We start from the raw sequence: 24,628 nt of genomic DNA on the forward strand, positions 1-24,628 counted from the left end.
ATTTCAACCCTTTATTGGAAATCCGAGATTCCTCCAGGGTCGCCCTCCGAGGATTTATGAAACATTGTCAATGCAGGGTTGTGCTTATGCTGCAGATCTAATGGAGCCTGATTGGTCGTTGCTTTCTTACGAGAAGGCGGCACACCGATTTCCAGCTTTTGTGGGTCAGCCTTTTCTTTTTCTTCAGGCGCGTAGCTTGGCACAAAAATATCTTGTTGACAAGCCAAAGGGAGATCTTGGAGGAAGTGTGGATAACTTTCTTAGGAGGGCAAGAAGCCAGGCGTCCTCGACTAGTCAGGTTTATTCAATGTTGTGTACAGTTTGGACATGGGAGGGGAAAACAACAGGTCCAGCAAAATGGAAGGTAGACATGCCAGAGTTCGAGGTAAAGGATTTTTTACAAGCCACGCTGTTGCAACGTAAATTTCTGTCATCCAGTAGCTACACAGATATGGCCTTGATGATTCTACATAGAGCATATATTACTCCAAAAATTCAATCAAAAATGGACACAAATGCCTTATACTCTTGTTCTAAATGTGGCATAAGAGACACTGACCTGTTTCACCACTTATGGGACTGTGTTCAGATACAGGGAGTATGGAGAAGCGTTCACTCAGTCTTACAAAACAAATACAATATTCAGTTTGCTCTGACACCACAGTGGGCGATTTTTAACATGTTGGAGGAGGCTCAACAAAGTCTTCCGGGAGGTACCAGGGCAATGTTAACTATTTGGGCCTCGGCCACTAGGAAAAGTATCCTACATCTCTGGGTAAATCCTGAAGCACCCTCTCTAGCGTTTATCCAAACAAAACTAATGTTCATATTCAAAATGGACTGGCTGGATGCACTGTCGAATAAGGAGAAGCTGACTAAGCGTTTCTTTGAAACATGGTCTTTATTTATACCTAACTTGGCTACAGTGCTTAAGGATAGACTTAAATCTCAGTTTGGACAGACCTCTTGGTACCTTCTTGAACTGCTCAATGGACACATACCAATTACATAAGTTACCATTTTAAGTTGCTTCTGGTCGCAAGCAGAGCGGGGGGAGGGGTGGGCGGGACTGTTTTGATTATAATGTCATCAATGAAATGCTATTTGTATAAGAGCAGATTGTAAAAGAAATTCGGTTAAAATTCAATAAAAAGATGTTTAAAAAAAAAAGAAATAATGAGAAATTGCTCATGAACTTAATATTTATGACATCCAAACAAAACAAAATAAAAATGATGTTTCAAAAGTGAAGCTGATGTAAAGTAGACATGTGGGAAATGTTGTTATTAACTCCTAGCAAAGTACCTGAGGGAAGCTCCTTTTCTGAGATGCTGTGGTGGGAGAAAATTAAAGGGAGCCTGTCAGGTGTAATATGCACTCAGAGCCAGGAGCAGTTCTGGGTGCATATTGCTAATCCCTGCCTAACTGTCTTGTATACACTCGCATAGATAAAGAGATCTTTAGAAAAAGTATTTCTAAAGATTCTTTATGATATGCTAATGAGCGAGGGGACTAGTTGCAAGGGCGTTATTTCCCCCAAAGAGTCCACACTCTTGGCATACCCATAGGGTCGTGCTAACATGCTATTCAATGCCCATAGCCCAGAATCATCAGCAGTGATGTGCGTACCTGTGTCAGTTGTCACTACTTCAGAACGCCGGGTTTAGGGTCAGTGTGCATGATCAGAAGTCCCAGCTCTTAAGGTCATGCGCATTATGAAGCCGTGTGTATGCATTCCAGCATCAGAGAGGTCTAGTATGCATGACTGGAGGTGCGGTGACTTCTGATCATGCACATTAACCCTAAACCTGGCATTCTGAAGCAGTGACAACAGACACAGGTACGCGCATCACCACTGATGACGCTGGTCAATGACTAGCATGTTAGCACGAGAGGGCGGACTAGTCGGGGGTACTAACGCTCATTAGCATAAGATAAAACATCTTTAGAAATACTCTTTGTAAAGATCTCTTTCTCTATGCTAGTGTATACAGGAACGGTTAGGCAGGGATTAGCAATATGCACCCAGAACTGCTCCTGGTCCTAGGTGCATATTACACCTGACAGGTTCCCTTTAACAGGATTTGTGGTTTGAAATAAGGGATGAAGAGGAGAATAATGTGAAATCACCAATTTTATAACACTGCAGTATTTATTAGTTCCATTTACCTGATCAGCCTCTGGGATATCACAATCTTCCTCTGGACAACTAATGGATACTAGAAGCCCTGGAAATCTTTCTGGCATTTCCTCCTCACTGGATTTATCTGGAGAAGTCACAAAGAGATGACAAATAACGGCCTGCATTATTCTTCCTGCCCGTGGTTCTCGGTGCATATGGAAGGTCTCTTCTTACCTGGTGATGTAAGATTCAGGACATTCTCCATAATAATGTCCTCATACTGATCCTTGTGTCCTTCTACATACTCCCACTCCTCCATGGAGAAATGGACTGTGATATCCTGATATCTTACAGGAACCTGAGACATACAATGATACAAACTTAATTGATATTTAACCATCCTGCCACGTGTAGTGCAGATAAACCTTTTTCTGCTAACAGCCCCTAATGCAGGGGATTCTTCAATGCAGCTATGTTATTATGCCTAATCTACATATAATCAGTTTCATACAGCACTTTTATAATAAGTAGAACACAATTTACATCCTGACATTTGCCATTACTGGATATTCAAGGGAATGTTCACTACTTGGCAACCATGTTTCAAGAGGCCCAGGTTGGTGTAAACATTAAATAGGATATCCACCTCCCGTACCTGAACCGCTCCTCCAGCACTGATCGGCTGCAGCTCCCTCATTTATTCATGCAGAAGAAACATTGGGGCAGATTCATCAAGAATGGCATTTATCATACTGATCGTGACAGAGTGTAATACGAGGCTCCTGATCGATTAAGGAAGCGCTAGTCTTTTTTTTTTTTTTTTTTAATCAGATTATTTTTGTTACATTTTTTACTTTAATTACACACATATCACATTAACCAAAAGCTTAAACCCCCAAACCCTTCCATCCGCAAAAACAGTGGAAGACTACATAACTTTAGCAAAAAGGAGTTCATCTTGTTTATACTAAAGTCAGACAAGAAAAGGCATTGTCCTTGCTCAAAGTCCGAACCTGGGCAACGGTTGATCTCCATCCAGCAAATGTTAAGCCTTATATGAGATCTTATAGATAGAACACAAAAGAGTTATTTTAATGTAGGGAGGCAAATATATTTTGCAACAGAAAAACTATGGATGGTAATCCTGGGGTGTTGAACCCGGGACCCCAGATCTTGTCAAATTTTTAATTGCACTATATATCTCTACCTTTCTCTAGATACAAATTGAATAGAAGATGGTGGATTGGATTGCTTCCAGTGTGAGGCGATGGTGAGGCCAGCCTCCTAAGGAATCGGGTGATACACATAGTGGCGTTCACTTGTGTGAACCTTACCACAAATTGTACTCCAGTCCCAAAGCGACCAAAAGTGCTCATCATGAATTTGATATGGGGGGGGGGTCATTACACCCTGTCAATCCCACATCCCTCCCACTTTGTTAAAGTTGAGCAAAAAAGCGCTGTGAAAACTCAAAAAGTCGCACATTTTCTGCACAATCTCAGGTTTTCATAAAAATGTTATGACTTTTAATGTTTTTTAGTCCAGAAATCTGGTGGGAAAAAACCCCCAAACAAACAGACCTTTGATGACTTAGGGGTACTTCTCACATAGCGAGATCGCTAGCGAGATCGCTGCTGAGTCACGCTTTTTGTGACGCACCAGTGACCTCATTAGTGATCTCGCTGTGTGTGACACTGAGCAGCAACCTGGCCCCTGCTGTGAAATCGCTGCTCGTTACACACAGTGCTGGTTCATTTTTTGGACGTTGCTCTCCCGCTGTGAAGAACACATCGCTGTGTTTGACAGTGAGAGAGCAACAATCTGAATGTGCAGGGAGCAGGGAGCCGGCGTCTGGAAGCTGCGGATGCTGGTAACCAAGGTACACATCGGGTAACTAAGCGAAGCGCTTTGCTTGGTTAACCGATATTTACCTTGGTTACTAGCGTACGCCGCTCTCAGGCTGCCAGTGCTGGCTCCCTGCACACGTAGCCAGAGTACACATCGGGTAACTATGCTTTGCTTAGTAACCCGATGTGTACCCTGGCTACGAGTGCAGGGAGCCAGCGCTAAAAGGTGTGCGCTGGTAACCAGGGTAAATATCGGGTAACCAAGCAAAGCATTTTACTTAGTTACCCGATATTTACCTTGGTTACCAAGTGCAGCATCATTTCCACGAGTCGCTGCTGGCTGGTCACGGGTGAGATCTGCCTGATTGACAGCTCACCAGCGACCATGTAGCGACGCACCAGCGATCCTGACCAGGTCATATCGTGGTCGGAATCGCTGGTACGTCATTTAGTGAGACGGTACCCTTACCCTCATTTTTCTGCTCAAAGATAACGTGAAGGCTGTAGCAGTTAAGTGATCGCTGATTACCTGCAGTGGACACATGATACCCACAGCAGTTGATCAGTGGTGGCTTACTGACTGTAGTAGACATGTGGTGCCCCTGTGTTAGGTTGACGCTAGAAGACCTAGTGCTAATCAATGCATTTATGCCAGTATTCTGTTGAAAAATCGCATCATTTTGGTGCAACCCGAGGATGTGCTAATAATTTGTAACGCTTGGCATACTTCTTCATTTTTCCCCAGCTCTGACACAGTTGGCAAAGCGGGGCAGGAAATGGTGACTGCTGCTCATCAAATTCACAACAAGCGGTAGGGGGGCATTCTATACACCAGAACTCTAAAGGCTCCGTCACACACAGAGATAAATCTTTGGCAGATCTGTGGTTGCAGTGAAATCATGGACATATTGTTCCATTTGTACACAGCCACAAACCTGGCACTGATTGTCCACAATTTTACTGTAACCACAGATCTGCCAAAGATTTATCTCTGTGTGTAAAGTGGCCTTAACTCCAGCAGAGACTGGAGTAGGATTTGTGGCAAGGTGCACACAGAGGTGTAAGCCAATCGTTGGACCCTCCTCATCCATGAAGAAGCATACATGTATTTTTTCAAATGAATAGAAAAATATCTAACATTTAAGATGTCTTATATTATGAAAAAATAGGTCTATAAGAGATTTCCAAATCAATGTATACTTCTTAGCTTTACCTTTTACAAATTGTCTCAACTTTTTTGGAATGGGTTTTATATAGCAGGAGATAAAATCTGTAAGGCATAGTTGTGTACAGTACCTAACATTCAGTTGACGTCCAGCATAGCTCTGAAACTCAGAGGGAGGGGTCTGCAGCACCAAGGACAAGCAGGGTGCTTCTGAGAAATGTAATTTTAGCACATAAAAATAAGACCGCATATACAGGTCCATCTCAATAAATTAGAATATCAGCAAAAAGTTAATTTATTTCAGTAATTCAATGCAAAAAGGGAAACACATACATTACATAGTCATTACACACAGAGGGATCTATTTCAAATGTTTATTTCTGCTTTAATAACCACAGTATCACTGGGCTTGATTGGCCAGCATTCACCGGACCTAAAGCACAGAGAAATTATGAGATATTATAAAGAGAAAGATGAGAGACACCAGACCCAACAATGCAGATGAGCTGAAGGCTGCTATCAAAGCAACCCGGGTTTCCATAACACCTCAGCAGTGCCACAGGCTGACTGCCTCCATGCCACACCGCATTGATGCAGTAATTAATGCAAAAGGAGCCCGACCAAGTATCGAGTGCATTTACTGTACAGACTTTTCAGTAGGCACCAACATTTCTGAGCTTAAAATCATTTTTTCAATTTGTCTTATATAATATTTTAATTTTCTGAGATAATGTCTTTTGGGTTTTCATTGGCTGCAAGCCATAATCATCAATATTAACAGGAATAAACACTTGAAACAGATCACTCTGTAATGATTCTATATAATATATATGTTTCACTTTTTGTATTGAATTACTGAAATAAACTTTTTGCTGATATTCTAATTTATTCAGATGCACTTGTAAAGTGTGAAAAAAAAAAAAAAGCACACAAAAGAAACAAGAGAGAATCCTTCTGTTGGGCTTGGCATTTACTATACTTTCTGAAAAATAATGTAATTCTGGTAATAACGTTTTAATTACCGCAGTACTCACTTCTCCGGTCAGCAGCTCAGTAATCTCCTTGCTGAGTTCCAGGATCTTCTGATACTGGCTTCTGTCATGTATCAGTGAGTGAGATGTAGACCCCATGATAGGTGCTGGATTCTTGATTAATGTTTCACCCTCTTCTGTCATTTTCTTTACCACTACATGGTCCTGGGCAAGACATGGAGTTTGTTTTATTACCTCATAAGTAATATCATGACTTTATTTAGGCCTGTTTTACACGTCAGTAAAAAACACAGACGTTCTTTACTGACGTGAAAAAAACGCCCATGTCCCGCCGTGTTCTGTGATTCACGGAACACATGGGTTGTCCATGTGCAATCCGTGATATGTGATCCCTTACCCATGATTGCACATGGACATTACTCACCTGTCACGTTCCTGCTGTCCCCGGTGCTGAACTCCTCGGCTCTGCAGCATCCGCCCACCGATCTCTGCAGCTACTTCCGGGTCAGCTCTGGCTGCAGTCATGAATATTCATGAGCCAGCCAGGAAGCTGCAGAGAGCGGGGGCTGCACAGAGAGTCGCTGGAAATGTGAGTTGAAAATGTTTATTATGTTATATGTACGTTTTTTTCTGGTACGTATTTCACGGATCACAGCACTGCGTGGTCCGTGGGACATCAGTGATGCCAGAAAAAAACTGACATGTTTCCGTGCGGCAATCACAGACACGCGGGTACGCCGCATGGAGACACGGTCGTGAAAAAAGAGAATTTTGTTTACTTACCGTAAATTCTTTTTCTTATAGTTCCGTCATGGGAGACCCAGACCATGGGTGTATAGCTACTGCCCCCGGAGGACACACAAAGTTACTACACTCAAAACGTGTAGCTCCTCCCTCCTAGCATATACACCCCCTGCTAGCCAGTCCTAGCCAGTTTAGTGCAAAAGCTGAAGGAGGACATCCACCCACAAGAAGAGAGAGTAAAATCCGGAAGAGCCGGAACCTCTGTCTACAACAATAACAGCCGGTGAAGACACACGGAACAAGAAACCTGCCAACAGGCAATAGGGAGGGTGCTGGGTCTCCCATGACGGAACTATAAGAAAAAGAATTTACGGTAAGTAAACAAAATTCTCTTTTTCTTTATCGTTCCTATGGGAGACCCAGACCATGGGACGTTCAAAAGCAGTCCATGGGTGGGAATAAACAGACAACTGAGAAGCAGGCAAACCTAACTTCACAAATGGGCGACAGACGCCGGAAAGATGCGTCTGCCCAAGCCCGCGTCTGCCAAAGCATGAGCATGCCTTGGGTAGTGCTTCGAAAAAGTATGCAGACTAATTCGAGCTGCAGTCTGACAGACCTACTGAGCCGTAACCTGGTGCCTGAAAGCCCAAAAAGGCGCCGACAGGTCTGATCAAATGTGCTCTGATCCCCGGCGGGGAAGGCACTTGAGTACACTTGTAGGTCTCCGAAATGGCCGACCTAAGCCAACGAACCAGGGTCGGCTTAGATGCCGAGAGACCGCTACGCTGACTAGCAGTCAGCACCAGAGAGAGGTGCACCGCCTAATAACGGCGGTGCGAGACACATAGATCCGGAGCGCCCGCACCAGATCCAGGATATGCAACGCTTCCTCAAGCGATGAACAGGAGCCGGACAAAAGGAAGGCAGGAAAATTGCCCCGGATAAGGTGGAAGCAGTAACCACCTTAGGGAAAAAAGTCCAGAGTCGGACGGAGACCACCTTGTCTTGATGCAAAAGACCAAAAAAAAAAAAGGGGGTGACTCCGAGAGAGTGCAGCCAGAACTCTCTGGCGGGAAAATATAGCCACTAGAAAGACTACTTTCTGTGAAAGATGAAACAAAGAAACCTCCCCAAGAGGCGCAAAGGGGGGTTTCCGGGAACCGGGAGGACCGGATTAAGGTCCCAGGGCTCCATAGGCCGCCGGAAAGGCGGAATGATGTGAGATGCGCCCTTAAAGGAGCGCACCGGAGCCAGCCGGACGATACGCCGCTGGCACATACTGACAGAGCCGAGACCTGTCCCTTAATGAGGGATAGTCCTAGCTGTAGACCGGACTGTGGAAGGGACAGGAGGGTCGGCAAGGCCAAAAAGGTCAAAGGACACTTTGGAGCTCGAGTCATAGCGGAGATGACTTCAGGAAGGATACCAGAAGTCGCCAAGATCCGGGACTCAAGAGCTACGCCGTCAATCTGAGAATCCAGAATTCTGATGGAAAAAACGGACCTTTTGAGAAAAGGTCTGCATGGTCCGGAAGATGCCATGGCAACCCAACGGACAGAAGGAGCAGGTCAGAGTACCAAGCCTGCCTGGGTCAGTCTGGAGTATGAGAATGACCCGACGGCCCTCTTTACTGATCTTGCGCAGGACTCTGGACAAGAGGTAGAGGGTAAAATACGTAAAGAGACGAAGCTGGGGTCAAACATGAACCAGTGTGTCTACCGCAAAACCTGAGGATTGTGGACCACGGTTGGACAGCTGAGTGTCCCGCCCTGGAAGCTGATGTAGGAAAAACGCTGTCACGTTGTCCGACTGGACTCGAATGTGCCTAGCCGCCAACAGATGGTGAAGGCTTAGAGAGCTAGAAATACAGCTCTGATTTCCAGCACATTGATCCAGAGGGCTGATTCGGACAGAGTCCAAGCGCCCTGCGCTCCACGGTGGAGATATACTGCTCCCAAGGCGGATAGACTAGCATCCTGGTGAGGCTCACCCGGGACGGGGCCAGGAAGGAGCGCTCCTGAGACAGAGTGGCCGAAGCCACCACTGAAACGAGCCTCTGGTCAGTGGCGAAGCCACCACCCCATGGGAGGAGGGAGTTCGCTTGTACAGCGGAAAACATCCAGTCTCAGAGGACGCAGGAGAAACTGGGCAAGGAATCGCTTCCATTGATGCCACCGTCTGACCAGCACCTGTATATGGTGTCTGATAGAACGACGCCGACCGCCAGCGGAGGGACTACTGATCTACTAAGAGCAGCTTCACAAGTGCCGATAGAGTCTCGAATTGCGTCCCTGAGAACTTCTGGTTCGAAGTCAGAGTGGACTTGGGCAGAAAGACAAGCCACCCGAATAGGTTAGAGTGGCGAGAGTGAGCGAAGCACTCTGCTAAGAGTCAGCACTGGATGAAGCCCCGACAAGAAGGCCGTCCAGGGCAAAAGATCACTGCCAATCCCTAGGGGTGCAGGACCCTAATCACAGCTGCCCCAATGAGAATACTCGAGGGGCCGTGGCTAACCCCAAGGGAAGAGCCACGAATTGGACCACTCCGATTGTCAAAACGTAGTCAACGCTGGTGTGAAACTGCGATTGACCCCTGCAGATAGGCATCTCTGATGCCGATGGCTGCTAGGGAATCTCCTTGGGTTCTTGATTGATCCGGTGAAAAACACACGGAACAAGACCGAGACTCCATGTGAAAACGCCACACCTGACTATGCTTGAAAAGCTAAAGAGCCAGGTCGGAAGGCACCGCCCTCTTCGGGGACTAGGAATAGATTTAAGCAAAAATCTCAGAACCGTTCCCAGTCGGGAATCGGTACAATTACTCCATTGGTCTGCAAGAAATGCCACGGCCTGTGAGAAGGCGGCGGCCTTGGAGCCGGGAGGAGTTGACAGAAAAAATCTGTTTGGCGGGTGGACAGAATTCCATCCTGTAGCCATGGGAGATATAATCCCGCCCCCACTGAACGGAGACGTGTTAGAACCATACGTCGCCAAGTGGAGAGAGCCTGCCACCGACCAAGGAGGTTGTTGGCGTGGCTAGATAGCTCGGAGGAAGCTGGCTCAGTGGCAGCATCTCCTGCGGTCTTCTGAAGACGCAGCTTCGAGCCATTTGGTTCTATGAACCTAGGCCGAGCTAGAGGACGATCAGATGGAGGAACGGAAACCACCGAAACCTCAACTGATTCCTGCCCTGGACAGGTTCCCTGGTTTAGGATTGTGGCGAGGAAGCACACTCCCCGCCAAGAGCTTCCTTAATTTCACCCAGCTTGGTTCCGGGGAAACTGGGCCCACCAAGGGGGAGCCCAGCCAGGAACCTCCATAGAGGCATCTGCCTTCCAATTTCGAAGCCACAGGAGCCTGCGGATAGCGAGGAAGGTAGCCCAGACCACCGCCGTGCGGTGTCTAGCATGGCAGACCTGGCAGAGGATGAAAAGACTGAAGTCTGGAGTTCAGGCAACCGTTTTGGGCATAGAGTCCCTGTGAGAGAATGCATCTCCTCCAGAGAAGCAGAGAAGTTACAAAAAACCGCACTGCTGTAAGCTGAGGAGAACAAGCTCCTGCCGTTCCCATACCGACTTGGCCCAAAGGACAACCGGGCGGACCGCAGAACCTTAAGTGAGGAGCCATCAGCCACTGACATAACGGTCCGGGCTGAGCCACCTGAAGTGAATGAGCCCACTTCTTGACCACCATGGGTGGACAGGGGAAACACAGTCCTCAGAAACACGCTTCATCTCAGAGCGGAGTGAGGTCCAGTACAAAATTAATGTACGGTAGAATCCTATAGAGGTGCCGTCAGCCACTGATACAACTAACCGGGCAGTCTAGACCGGAGTGGCTACCCTCTCTGAAGGGAGGGGGAGACAGGCAGCAGAACCCCGCTGTGGGGTCTGCAGGATAGGCTGTGGGCTTGGACGCAGCGGGCTGAAAACTGGAGTGGTTAAGTAACACACTCCTTGACCTGCTAAAGGTAAACTGTGCCTTTCTGCCAGCGGGGAATACTCCCCTGATCAGGCGGACACAAGAATAATGGACGCAAGCCAATCATTCGCATCTGCGTCACCTACGGACGGATCAATGTACATAAAGTAGCGTCCGTGTCCGCGGTAGAGACATCTTCCTCGTCCGGTGAATCAGCTCGTAATCGGAGCTGCGGGACGGGAAGGACAGGGGACCCTGCGTCTCCCTGTCAGGAGAACGGGGTCTGAGCCCAGAAGGAGAGTCCCTTGTGAGCTTGGCCGAGCGAGCAGAAAACGCCCTGAGAGGGGAACTGCATGCTCAGCAGATGCCGGGACAGCCGACCCCTGGAAATAGGAATCCTATGGGGGTCAGCCACCAAAACCGGAGCAGCTGGAGGGACCATTAATGAGCCCCCATGCTGAGGGGCCACAGTGGTTAGGAGCTCGGTATAGCCGTACGAGACTACCTGCAGTGGATAATAAAGAAACAGCCTGCAGCCTCGCTCTGTGAGACATGCTGCAGAGGTGGGGGCTCTGTCCAGCATGCGTAGAATACCCAAGACAGGGGTTCAGCCTGGGGGGACTCCCACCTAAGAACCATTACAGTGTGCCGGTTCAGGCAATATGAGGTTACATGCAGCACATGTAGAGTACAGCCTTGTAGCTTTGCTAGAGTGAGACATGCTGCTGAGGGGGAGATTCTATGATAAAGAATTAACTCCTTCAGCATGCCTGAGAGTGTCATGATGCTGAGGAGGAGATTCTATGATAAAGAATTAACTCCTTCAGAATGCCTGAGAGTGTATAAAAAGTGCACAACCAGGGGTTGTGACTTATCAGGCCATATTATGAGTGCCCTCCGGATTCCAAGCCTGGACCCTCAGCCAGTATTCCCTCCCTGTGCTGCAGGGCAGCCAGCGCCGACCAGTGTACTAAGACGCTGGAAAATGGCGCCAGAGTGAGGGGGGGAGGCGGGGGTTAACCCAGGAGCGGGAATCGGAGGGCGAAGAAGATGTACAGGGGAGGGAATCATCACCTCAAAACGGAGCGTCCTCCCCTGTGCAGAGCGGCCGGCGGGCGGCTCTGCAGCGTCCCCCTGCATGCCTGACATGCAGGGGAACGAAACGAAACTAGGCCGCGGCTGAAGCCGGGGCCTAAAGTTATGCATGCGGCCGAAAATCAGGCCTCATCGGCGCGGTTCTCAGTAAAAACTGTGGAACCGGCCGGAAACACAGTAAACAAAGCAGCATTATTCAGCAATCACTGTCCCCCCCAATAAAAGTGCCCCACATGCAGAAAGACCCTCTGAATAAACGTCTCTATACTTAGCTTTGAGACGCAGGGTCCAGTCCCTGTGGGGTGGGGGGTCAGTGCTCCGTCCAGCAGGGTCCTGCACAAGGGCTGCGGATGGAGGCCGGTCTCCTGCAAGGCAGTGAGAACCGTGTTGGCTCCCACTTCAAATCAGAGCCCCTAAGGGATGTTGAAGGAGCGCGGCATGAAGGGCTCCTGCCCTGAAGTCAACCTTAACAGCACTGCCGCCAGGGGAGTGTGAAGGGACATGCCGGGGGTCCAGTGGACCCGCTTGTCTTCCAAATCTTTGTAAAAAATGAAAAATCAAAAAGGGATGCATGTGTGTGTGTGGATCCTCCTGACACAAAGCAAGAAACTGGCTAGGACTGGCTAGCAGGGGGTGTATATGCTAGGAGGGAGGAGCTACACGTTTTGAGTGTAGTAACTTTGTGTGTCCTCCGGGGGCAGTAGCTATACACCCATGGTCTGGGTCTCCCATAGGAACGATAAAGAAAATCACTGATGTGTGCACAGACCCATTCATTATAATGGGTCTGCGTATGTCAGTGATTCCGGTACGTATAAAAAAAAAAAAAAAAAGCACAAACGTACCAGAATCACTGACGTCTGAAACCGGCCTAAGGGAGTTGATACACACAGCACTTCTGGGGTGGTGCTCAAGTAGGGTCCAAAACCATCTAAAGTAGATGTAGAAACTTGGCACTCAAGATAAATGTGAATAGTGGTCTTTTATTGAGAAGAACTTGTAGGACCAGCACAAGCACAGACGTTTCGGTCAAAGACCTTCATCAGTGTAAATGCAGGGGGTCCTCAGAAGATATAGCAACTGGCTTAGTCAGGTATGACACGGTGTGCATCGCTGTCTATGTGGCAATGCTAAGAAGCACAGAACAAGCACATCATTCTCAGAATCCCTCACCTCTCCGGTCAGCAGGTAGATTATCTTTAGGGTGAGGTTCAGTATCTTCTCAGTCATCCGTTTTCCTTCCTCCTCCATACTTAGGTCAGGTCAGTATAACAACATTTTGTTTTGCTAAAAAAAAACAAACAAACAAAAACAAAAATCAAGAAAAATAAGTTTGATAACTTTTAAATTAGAAGATCATATGTGAAGTATGCCTTGCTAATAAATGGAGGACAGACAGACAGATCCCAGCATCAGTATTCTTTTGTATGAAAAACAAAATACTTCTGATAATTAGTGCCTTGAGAAAATATTCGGCCCCTTGAATTTTTCAACCTTTTCCCACTTTTCAGGCTTCAAACATAAAGATAAAAATTTTAATGTTATGGTGAAGAATCCACAAGTGGGACACAATTGTGAAGGTGAAGGATATTTATTGCTTATTTTAAACTTTTTTAAAAAATAAATAACTGAAAAGTGGGGCGTACAATATTATTCATCCCCTTTACTGTCAGTGCAGCAAACTCACTCCAGAAGGTCATTGAGGATCTCTGAATGATCCACTGTTGTCCTAAATGACTGATGATGATACATATAATCCACCTGTGTGTTATAAAGTCTCCATATAAATGCACCTGCTCTGTGATAGTCTCAGTGTTCTGTTTAAAGCGCAGAGAGCATCATGAAGACCAAGGAACACAACAGGCAGGTCCGTGATACTGTTGTGAAGTTTAAACCCGGATTTGGTTACAAAATGATTTCCATAACTTTAAACATCCCAAGAAGCACTGTGCAAGCGATCATATTGAAATGGAAGGAGTATCATACCACTACAAATCTACCAAGACCCGGCCGTCCATCCAAACTTTCATCTCAAACAAGGAGAAGACTGATCAGAGATGCAGCCAAGAGGCCCATGATCACTCTGGATGAACTGCAGAGATCTACAGCGGAGGTGGGAGAGTCTGTCCATAGGACACAATCAGTCGTACACTGCACACATCTGGCCTTTATGGAAGAGTGGCAAGAAGAAAGACATTTCTCAAAGATACCCATAAAAAGTGTTGTTTAAAGTTTGCCACAAGCCACCTGGGAGACACCAAACATGTGGAAGAAGGTGCTCTGCTCAGACGAAAACAAAATCGAACTATTTCAGCACAATGCCAAATGATATGTTTGGCGTAAAAGCAACACAGCTCATCACCCTAAACACACCATCCCCACTGTCAAGCATGGTGGTGGTGGAAGCATCATGGTTTGAGCCTGCTTTTCTTCAGCAGATACAGGGAAGATGATTAAAATTGATGGGAAGATGGATGGAGCCAAATACAAGACCATTCTAGAAGAAAACCTGTTGGAGTCTGCAAAAGACCTGAGACTGAGATTTGTCTTCCAATTGACGGTAGGGGTCAATGAAGGATTATGGGGGGCTGGGACATGCAAGGAACGTAGGGAGGCTAGGAGGAATAAATGTGTTAATAGTATTAAATGTCTACTGGCAAATGCAAGAAGTCTTGCAAACAAAATGAATGAATTGGAGACTCTTATGTCAACCATGGATTATGATGTGGTGGGCATTACGGAAACCTGGCTGGATGAAAGCCATCACTGGGTGACAAACAGAGGGTTATATTACATTCAGGAAGGACAGGAAAGACAAAAAAGGTGGTGGGGTGTGTATATTTATCAAATCTAACCTAAAACCTGTGTTGAATGATGACATGGGGGGGGGGGGGGACTGCAACAATGTAGAGTCAGTATGGGTAAATGTACATGGGGAGGGGAACAATGGAAAAATGCTAACTGGAGTTTGCTATAAGCCTAACATACCTGAACAGGTAGAGGGTGAACTGCTCAATCAAATTGTAAAGGCAGCAAATAATAATAATAATAATAATAATAATAATGTTCTTATTATGGGGGATTTCAACTATCCAGACATACAGTGGGACATAGAATCTTCTGGTTGTGCTAAAGCTGCAAGGTCTTATCTACTATTCAAGACCATTTCCTCTCTCAGATGGTAGATGAACCGATGAGGGGAGATAATTTGCTAGATCTGGTCCTGTCAAATAGACCGGATACAATTTCAGATCTACAGGTCCGGGAGCACTTGGGCACCAGCGATCATAATATGGTAAGCTTCAACATAATATTCAATAGAACATTCCAAAGGGGGAATGCTAAAACCTGGAATTTTAGGAAAGCTGATTTCAACAAATTAAGGGAAGAGCTTAAATGTGTAGATTGAGACAATGTCATGGTAACTTGGGATACTGAACATAAATGGGGTACGTTTAAGGATATACTCCTAGAGTCCTGTAAAAAACGTATACCCTCTAGTAATAAAATGTCCAGGAATAAAAAAATACCACTATGGATAAATAAGACTCTACAAAGTATAATAAAACAAAAACAAAGGGCATTTAAAATCTTGAAGGCTGAGAATACAGAAATAGCATTGCAGGAGTATAAAGATATCAATAGGAAATGCAAAAAAGAAATCAAACAAGCAAAACTAGCTACTGAAACAAAAATCGCCAATGACATTAAAATAAATCCCAAAATCTTTTATAAATACATTAATGCAAAAAAGAAAACAAAAAGGATAGTATCGGCCCCTTAAAATATAATAAGTTAGTTATAGAGGACACAAAGAAAAGACTGCGATATTAAACAGGTACTTCTCATCCGTGTTCACCAAGGAACTGACTGTTCCAGGGATCATTCAACCAGTCAGAAATCAAAGTTCACCACCCGATATAATTAATTTAACACAAGAAGAAGTACGCCTGCGTCTGAGTAAATTAAACATTGACAAATCCCCCGGGCCAGATGATGCCATTCATCCACGAATATTGAGGGAATTGAGCTCCGTAATCGACATTCGTGTCTCCGGTACGTGTGACATCCGTTTTCACACGTACTGGAGACACGGACACATGTAAACCCATTAAAATCAATGGGTTTGCGCACACGGGTGTGTTTTCATAAGGACAGTGTGGAGCTACGTGTGTCTCTGTGCCCCACACGACAACATGTCTGTTTTTCACAGGTGTCACACAGACCAAACACTGATGTACCAGAAAAAAACATTGTGTCTGTGAAATAAAATGATTCTCTATACTCACCTTCTCCAGCCCTGCTATCACCAGCAGTGTTGTCAGTTGCTTCCGACCCCCGCTCATTATGCTCATCGCACATATTCACTGCACATCGGGCTGGAAGCAACAGCAGCACCGTGGACAGGTAAGGCTATGTTCACACATCAGTTTTTTTCCATCAGGCACAATCCGGAAAAAAACCGGATAAAACGGATCCGGCGCCAGATCTATTTTATCCCCATTGATTTGTATTAGCGCTGGGTTGTGCCTGATGGTCTTGCGTTGCATCCGGCTTTTGACGGATCCGGCGTAATTACTCAATGCGACAGCCGGATGGAACGTCTCATTGAATGTTTTTTGTCTCTGGAAAAAAACCGCATCGCGCCGGATGCGGTGCGATATGGCGTGATTTACAATGGAAGCCTATGGACGCCGGATCCAGCGCGATGCGGCAAAAAAAGGATGTGGACGCCGGATCCATTTTTTTTAAACTGAGCATGCTCCAATTTATTGAAGAAAACGGATCCAGCAAAAAAATGGATGAAAGGAATACAAAAAAACGGATGCGCTGGATCAGTTTGACGGATCCGGTATACCGGATCCATTAAAAATAAAAAAAAAAAAAAAAGGGGATCAGGCTCATCAGTTTTTGCATATCCTGCGCCGGATCCGTTGCGTCAGGCACACACCGGATTGTGCCTAATGCCAAAAAACTGAGGTGTGAATGTAGCCTAAGTATAGAAGTTCATGCTGTGTGTGCTATGCGGATGTCACACCGATAGCACACTGACAGCACATGCTGAATACACACACGGACATGCATATAAATATGCACCTACACTACGGACCGTGCAAAACGTGTATCTTTTGCATGGACGTGTGAAAGAGGCCTCATTGCCTCATTCAGTGCCTTGCACTGTGTGCCTTCACCTCAAACCAACCCCCCCCCCAGGCCTTGTCACACTATGATTGTTCCTAGTGACAAATTCCCTGCTAATCATCTTAGCTCCCAGCATTCTTGGCTCTGCTATTGATTAGCCAGTCTGGCGCGATGCCGACAAGACATGATGATGACAGTTCACCACCTCGGCTAAGGCTAGTTTCACACATCCGGCTTTTCGCCGGTTTGCCGGATTCAGCGCAAGCCAGTACAGTGTATACAGTACAATGGCAGTGCGACAAGCACCGGTCACATGCTGTCATGTGACCGGAGCATGTGACCCGGAAGTTGCAGCGCTGCCATTGTACTCTATACACTGTACTGGCGTGCGCCGAATCCGGCAAAACGGCAAATGGCTGGATGTGAAATCGGCCTAATGGAGAAGTTTTATCTCACTTTGGTATTTCATAGGTTGAAGGATATTTGTTCTCTTGCCTTGTTTGGTCGGATCTGAGTTCGCTGTGGCGGGTCTCCGGACCCGGGGGTCGTGCGGCCACTCGAATGAAAAGGGGGGTATTTACAGGGGAGTTAGAGTTCGTGACGCCACCCGTGGTGTGTGGTAATTGGGAGTACCACCGCTGCCGTTGGGAGTACCCAGGGATGATCGAGCGGGGGCAGGAAGGTGTTGGAACCCTCCAGGGGTAGGGGGTGCCCTGGGACTCGGTGTGGGGAGTGCCATGGGGATGAAGGGGTCACTCTCATACTCACTCAGTTAATAGGCAGACACTGACAATCGGGTAAACCAAGTCTCTGGGTACCACTGCAGCTGAGGGGAGCTTGTCTGGGTCCCGTCCCCAATTGGTGCTGCCTGGTGATCCGTGACCTGCCTCCTGGTACTTAGTTTTGACTTCAAATTGGTGGCCCAGTAGCTTGGAACTAGCCGGACCCAGCTCTCTACTATGGCTAAGTATGGGAGCCTGCTCTCAGGGCTCACGCTTGGGATTTTCTGGACCGTTTTGGTTGGAAAGTACTATCACCCACGTTGCGCTAATGCCCAGATTCTGGAGCGGATGGGAACAGATTGTGAAGGCTCCGTTCTCCTCAGGTGAATTGTCGAGTTGCCTGAATCTACTCCCCGAATTAGGGTCCATGTACCCCGTCATGCCTTCGGTACCGGACAGGTGATAGGTCTCGGCTGTCGGCTGTCCTCCTCGACAGGTCCGAGCACCTCGCCACAATCCCCTGCGACCGGGGGCCCAACTCCTCTAGGCCCAGACTACCGTCTGCAACCTAGGCAGTTACTTCAGGAGTCACTACTCCCGACTTCCTTTAGCTCGAGGGCTACTTCCAACTCCTTCTCCACTCACAGACCGACTCTCTACACTCCTCACCTCCCCTCCCTGACCCCCCAGGTGGGCGACTCTATTCCACTCAAGCCGTCCACTGGTGTGTCAGGTGGGTGTGGTGCAGGGTGTCTCTAGGATTTGATTTGCTATTGGAGGAAACACCACTTAGGTAGGGACCCGAAAACCAAGAGGGAGGCGGAATACTGCACGGAAGGGCAGTTTGTGCAGTACCCTGTGACGACCTGATAGTCCAGGGGCGTCACAGTTCCATCAAAGTTAGACAGATTACAGTGAATCAACATTTATTCATCATCCTCAGTTTTATCATTCAAAGGATCAAAGAGTGATTTAGGAAAAACGTCTGCTGTCCACAAAAGATCGCACAGTGCATGCCCATGGGTTGTGTCTAATACTGCACATCACCCTACCACTTGCAAACACTCGATATACAGACAATCTATAGAGCAGCACTGCTTCTGTTTTCAGGAGTGGGAACAGTACTGAGCTGTTTACACTCAGCCACTGTTGGAGCTAATAACAGGTGATCAGTGGGGTCCCGTATCCCTCCCACCTTCCCGAGGACCTATACTTAACATATAGTCATTAACATCACAGAGGCAATGAGTTAGTTACTAAATATCCTGTAGGCACAGAAAGATCTATAAATTCCTTACCATAAGCAATACAGATTAATCAGCAGCTACATGTCTGAATTCTTGTGCTCAATGGTCTAAGGGTAACATATCCCCCTTGTGACGAGTGCCAAGCAGGTGTAAAGAGACTTCTAGACCATCCCTTCATTGCATAACTCAGCCCATTACACAGGCATGTCACCCTCCACAAGAGAGCCATTACCATTTAGACCCCCGTTAGAGGCCTCTCATCCACCCAAATCAGACCTCTTGCTTTGCACTGAGGAGGAACAAACACCAAGTCAAGTGGCAAGGCTCATTAATAGGGCTGGTCAGGCAACCCTTCTCAATCAAATGTTTCCCCCTTGTAAAATAAGGCTTATACTGCCCTCTGGTGCCATTCCAGTGATGTCGGTACTGGCTCTGGGGTCATGTAGCAGTATTATCTCCAGCGATCTCTATGGCTAATCAGATATCCAGAGGAAGTGAGAGCAACCACAGCTCTGACTTCCTCTGGATGTCATTTATGTCCAAAGGAGGGGACAGTGAAGTGGCAGCAGGGATCATGTAACACAATTTCAAGCAAACCCTGGGAGCACTGACAATGTCAAGCACTGACACTACTGGTACGGCGTTGGACGGGAGTAATAATAAGAATATGTATTCATTTATATAGCGCTATTAATTCCACAGAGCTTTAGAGCTGTTATAAGGAGGAAAACACACTGATTGAAGGGCGTTCTCAGAGTAGTGGACAATCCCTTTAAAGGGCCAATAACGACTTTTAGGATTCCTGCATCCAACAGGTGACGCTAGAGTTCATGTCCTCATCCTCTCTGGACAGGCTATTTGCAGACGTGCTCAATATAACAGGAATAATCAGACAATTGCTTGTGCAATCTTAAATCTATACATTCTCTAAGCCCTGCACAATGGAAGAAATATACATTACATATAATGTAGGTATTTGTGTACAATGTAAGCTAGATTTACACACACACACACACACACACACACACACACACACACACACACCACTAATATAAACACACTATACATGGAGCAGATATATCATACACAATATATACACTATACATGGAGGACATCATACACAAACATAGATATAAATAATGTCTTGCATGTATAGTGTATATATTGTGTATGAAGTATGTGCCCTGTATATATTGTGTATGAAGTATGTGCCCTGTATATATTGTGTATGATGTATGTGCTCCATGTATAGTGTGTATGTGTGATAGATTATATTATATACACATACACTATACATGGAGCACATATACACAATATATACACTATACATGGAGCACATATATCATACACAATATACACACACACACACTATACATGGAGCACATATATCATACACAATATATACACACTATACATGGAAGACATCATACACAAACAGATATAAATGTCTTGCATGTATATAGTATATATATATATATATTATATACACACACACACACATATATATATATTTATATACACACACACACACACACACACTATACATGGAGCACATATACACAATATATACACTATACATGGAAGACATATACTGTACACACACACACTATACATGGAAGACATACTGTACACACACACTATACATGGAGCATATACTGTATCATACACAATATATACACTATACATGGAAGACATACACGCACTAATTATATATATATATATATATATATATATCACACACACACACACTATACATGGAGTACATACAGTATATCATATACACTATACATGGAGCACATATATCATACACAATATATACACACACTATACATGGAGCATATATATCATACACAATATATACACACACACTATACATGGAGCATATATATCATACACAATATATACACACACTATACATGGAGCACATATATCATATACAATATACACACACTATACATGGAGCACATATATCATATACAATATACACACACTATACATGGAGCACATATATCATATACAATATACACACACTATATATGGAGCATATATATCATTCACACACTGTACAAGGAGCACATATCACACACAATATACACACACTATACATGGAGCACATATATCATATACAATATACACACACTATACATGGAGCATATATATCATTCACACACTGTACAAGGAGCACATATCACACACAATATACACACACTATACATGGAGCACATATATCACCCACAATATACAAAGACACACACACTATACATGGAGCCCATATATCATACACACAGAGTCTCGGCAACAATAACAAGGAACACAAGTTACACTCACCCCAACCAACATCAGATGGTACAGTCCAGGACGCGAAAGGACCTTAGATGATGTCATAATCATGTGACCAGTCACATGTGTAGAAAACTATAGGGTAGTGCAAACACTAGCGGCTACATGATCGAAAGGCTAGAATTAGCATCGTTTACTGCGCATGCGCAGTAAGCGATGCTAATTCTAGCCTTTCGATCATGTAGCCGCTAGTTGACTAAACGATCGTAGTAAACTTACCCATGTGACGTAAGCAATGGGCGGAGTTTACCCGGCTATGTCAGTTGTTCCATATTTGGAAGCGGCGCGCGCCGCACTGCCGCGCGATTATTTTTGGCGGGCTTTTGTGAGGTGGACGGCCGCACTCGACGCCGCAGTAGAATTTTATTCTGCAGTATGAGGCGTCTCACCTCAGTTCACGTCGTCCTGAACCCGCACACGATATTAAGCACTGGGGCAATTACTGTATAAAGACAAAACGTCTGAGCTGAATACCACAGATTGAGGGAGGGCAGCTGCTGACACTGCTCTCCACTTTTAGTTATAGCAGTGCTAAAATCTTTACACAATTCCCTAGGAAATGGCAAAGCATGTGCCAAACAACTGACCATGTAGTGTGTGCTACTAAAATGAACAGCTAGATAATTAGAAAAACTGCAGATGTGACTAGATTTGATATGTTCTGACACAAATTCAGCAAAAATGTCTATTCCGGATTGAGTCATTTCAATGATTCTTGATTATTTTTTAATCCTTCCCTACATTGGACGTATCCGTACTATGTCCGACTTTGAAATGCGTCCACACAAATAGGTGTACCAATGTGTCTTGGTGATAATGCTGCCGGAGGCTCAGCCGAGACCAGTGATCAGAATAATAAAGGGACTCAGTAAAAAATATATAAAGAAATCTAAATAAATAAAAAATATTCTGGCTATACACACATTTATGTAATAACAAAGTGCACATAATCTGCATCCAGAACACCTAGAGCTATCAACCTCTCACTAACCCCTTCAGTGAACACCTTAAAAAATGGTAAAAATTATGCCTTTCTATCATACTGCCGAAAAAAGTGCAATAAAACGCGATATAAAAAACATGGTATCTCTGAAAATGTCATCTTGTCTTCAAATAACACGGTTCACAATCAGCTCATCCAGAAGAAAAAAATAAAAAGGTTATACCTCTCAGAAGATGGTGATAGAGAAACAAAATTTTTACATAAATAAAAACCATAAATGGGATATCTCTATAATCATACTGACCCGAAGAATATATCGGCCTTATCTTTTTCACCAAACGACATAAATAAAATCTAAAAAAAATCAATTCTTTTTTCATTCTGACTCCCAAAAATGGGAATAGAAAGCGATTAAAAAAATGTTATGTACACGAAAATGGTACAAATAAAAACTTCAACTTATCCTGCAAAAAACAATCCCTCACCTGACTCTGTCTGCAGAAATAGAGAAAAAGCATAGCCAGCAAAATATGGTGATGCAAAACTTTTTTCTTGTAAAAATAAAGCACATTTTTTTTGTGTGTGATATTAGTCAAATAAATAAATATATATATATATATATATATATATATATATACTAGAAGGTGGCCCGATTCTAACGCATCGGGTATTCTAGAATTTACGTATTGTGTAGTTAATGTATGATTTTTGTTATATATATAGATGTTGTTGTGTGTAGTTGCCAAGTGTTTGTGTAGGGCGCTGTAAATGTTCTGGGTGTTATCTGGGTGGTGGGGGGGGGGGGTGAGAGCGGTGTTGTTTGTGTGTTGCGTTGTGTGTGGAGTGCTGTGTGTGCACCCCCTATTGTACTCCATCCCCCATGCTGCGCACCCCCCATCGTGCTCCATCCCCCATGCTGCGCACCCCCCATCATGCTCCATCCCCCATGCTGCGCACCCCCCATCGTGCTCCATCCCCCATGCTGTGCACCCCCCATTGGGCTCCATCCCCCATGCTGTGCACCCCCCATCGTGCTCCATCCCCCATGCTGCACACCCCCCATTGTGCTCCATCCTCCATGCTGCGCACCCCCCATCGTGCTCCATCCCCTATGCTGCGCACCCCTCATCGTGCTCCATCCCCCATGCTGCGCACCCCTCATCGTGCTCCATCTCCCATGCTGCGCACCCCCCATTGTGCTCCATCTCCCATGCTGCGCACCCCCCATCGTGCTCCATCCCCCATGCTGCGCACCCCCCATCGTGCTATATCTCCCATGCTGCGCACCCCCTTTCGTGCTCCATCCTCCATGCTGCACACCCCCCATCGTTCTCCATCCTCCATGCTGCACACCCCCCATCGTGCTCCTTCCCCCATGCTGGGGCCGCCGGGGGTGGGTCCAAGCGTGGCAACGTGTGCCGGGGGCAGGGCTGAGCGGGCGAGGCGTCAGCGTATGCCGGCTCCCTGCACATGTGTACCGGGAGCCGGTGTACGCTGGTAACCATGATACACATCGGGTAACTAAGGGAAGCGCTTCCTGTAGTTACGCGATGTGTATCATGGTTACCAGCGTACACCGGCTCCGTCACGATCCCAGCATCGCAAGGTTATGTCCGCCGGGGGCGGGGCCGAGTGTGCCAACGTGTGGCGGGGGCGAGCGGGCGAGGCATCAGCGTATGCCGGCTCCCTGCACATGTGTACCAGGAGCCGGTGTACGCTGGAGCGGGCGATGCGTGCGGAGGGCCGGGGCAAGCGGCCAGTCCATGCGGGGGGCGGGGCCAGGCCGAGGCAAGCAGCCAATCCGTGGGGGGGGGGCAGGGGCCAGGCCGAGCCCAGCGGCCAATCCGACAGTTGTCACTGTAACGACACTGTCACGGTGACACAATTTTGGAGCAAGACAGACAGACAGACAGAATAAGGCAATTATATATATATAGATAGTATATATATATGTGTCACGCTCCCCGGGTCCCCTGCCACGCTCCCCGGGTCCCCTGCCTCGCTCCCCGGGTCCCCTGCCACGCTCTCCGGCTCCCCTGCCTCGCTCCCCGGCTCCCCTGCCACGCTCCCCGGCTTCCCTGCCTCGCTCCCCGGCTCCTCTGTCAGGCGTACCCCGCTCCACAGCCTCCAGGCCCCATCACCTGCGGTCCCCAGGCGGCCCGGTCCCCGCTCCCGGCGCCCGTCGGCAGCTTTGCTCCAGCCCGGCTCTCCTGCCTCCTGTTCACCGCTCCCTGCCCTGGCTTCTGGCACCCGGGCCTCGCGCATGCGCATTAGGGCGCGCGCGCGGTCATTGACCCTTTCTTAAAGGGCCAGTGTCCTCCAACAGGATATTGAAGGATCAGG

At 46.4% G+C, this 24,628-nt stretch overlaps 1 protein-coding gene and 1 long non-coding RNA gene across 6 annotated transcripts in view; one reads left to right on the forward strand and one right to left on the reverse strand.

Moving 5' to 3' along the window:
- Positions 1-21,405, reverse strand: part of LOC142311088 (zinc finger BED domain-containing protein 6-like) — a 91,136-nt gene extending 69,731 nt beyond the window's left edge. For 2 of the 5 annotated variants that reach the window (XM_075349166.1, XM_075349170.1), the window contains exons 1-5: positions 21,331-21,405; positions 13,065-13,178; positions 6,169-6,330; positions 2,357-2,480; positions 2,170-2,267 (exon numbers count right to left, since the gene is read on the reverse strand). In XM_075349166.1, coding sequence (XP_075205281.1) covers positions 2,170-2,267; positions 2,357-2,480; positions 6,169-6,330; positions 13,065-13,142 — 462 coding nt within the window. In that variant the 5' untranslated portion in view covers positions 13,143-13,178; positions 21,331-21,405. Of the gene's footprint in view, positions 1-2,169; positions 2,268-2,356; positions 2,481-6,156; positions 6,331-13,064; positions 13,179-21,330 lie in introns of those variants that run through there. The other 3 variants (XM_075349164.1, XM_075349169.1, XM_075349168.1) reach the window with 2 other exon arrangements.
- Positions 1-24,628, forward strand: part of LOC142311109 (uncharacterized) — a 127,875-nt gene that overhangs the window by 102,697 nt on the left and 550 nt on the right. The window lies entirely within an intron of this gene.

Source organism: Anomaloglossus baeobatrachus, chromosome 5 (assembly GCF_048569485.1).
Source record: "Anomaloglossus baeobatrachus isolate aAnoBae1 chromosome 5, aAnoBae1.hap1, whole genome shotgun sequence".
Classification (NCBI taxonomy): Eukaryota; Metazoa; Chordata; class Amphibia; order Anura; family Aromobatidae; genus Anomaloglossus; species Anomaloglossus baeobatrachus.